The sequence below is a fragment of the Eimeria mitis genome, genomic scaffold (genome assembly GCF_000499745.2).
Source record: "Eimeria mitis Houghton genomic scaffold, Emh_scaff1563, whole genome shotgun sequence".
NCBI classification, from domain to species: domain Eukaryota; phylum Apicomplexa; class Conoidasida; order Eucoccidiorida; family Eimeriidae; genus Eimeria; species Eimeria mitis.
In genome coordinates, this window is record NW_013569788.1 from 3,566 (window position 1) to 4,341 (window position 776).

The window sequence follows — 776 nt, forward strand, 5'->3', positions numbered from 1 at the left end:
TCGCAGCAGCAGCAGCAGCTGCTGCTGCTGCTGCAGCAGATGCAAGAACACCAACATTTGCTGCAGCAGCACAAACAGCAGGACGACGAAATCGAGCAGCAGCAGCAGCAGCAGCTTCTGCTGCTGCTGCAGCAACAGCATGAGCAGCAGCAAAGGCAGCAACTGGAGCAGCAGCAGCAGTTGCCCCTGTTACTGCAACAGCAGCAACAGCAGCAGCAGCAGCAGCAGCAGCAGCAGCAGCAGCAGCAATCTTCATCACTGCTGCAGGGGCGGCTGCCAAAGCCGCAGCAGCAAAGGCAGCACAGATACCATCAACAACTATCTCAGCAGCAGCAGCAGCAGCAGCAGCAGCAGCAGCTGCAGCATCACCTGCAGCAGCACCTGCAGCAGCAGCAGCAGCCGCTGCAGCAGCAGCAGCAGCAGCAGCAGCAGCAGCAACTATTTACAGATCTGTTGCATGTATCTGAAGGGCTCTGCTGCTCTACAACAGCAGCAAGCTGCTGCTTCCCAGGTGCAACACAAAGCAGCAGCAGCAGCAGCAGCAGCAGCAGCAGCAGCAGCAGCAGCAAATGCTGCAGCTGCAGCAGCAGCTGCTGCAACAGCATGGCCTCATTAGCAACGAATGTTCCCAGTGCAGCAGCAGCAGCAGCAGAAGCAACCTCAGCAGCAGCAGTAACACCAGCAGCAACAGCAGCAGCAGCAGCAGCAGCAGCAACAGCAGCAACAGCAACTCAACATAACCACCGCAGGAAATGTAAACTCCACGCACGAAAGAC

General features: G+C 57.6%; 1 protein-coding gene across 1 annotated transcript in view; it reads left to right on the top strand.

Annotated features, from left to right (window-relative positions):
• EMH_0039560 (uncharacterized protein) overlaps window positions 1-776 on the top strand; it is a gene marked incomplete at both ends in the record, with an annotated part of 2,139 nt that overhangs the window by 516 nt on the left and 847 nt on the right. The window contains one exon of the mRNA XM_013495415.1: window positions 1-774. Coding sequence (XP_013350869.1) covers window positions 1-774 — 774 coding nt within the window. The remainder of the gene's footprint in view (window positions 775-776) is intronic.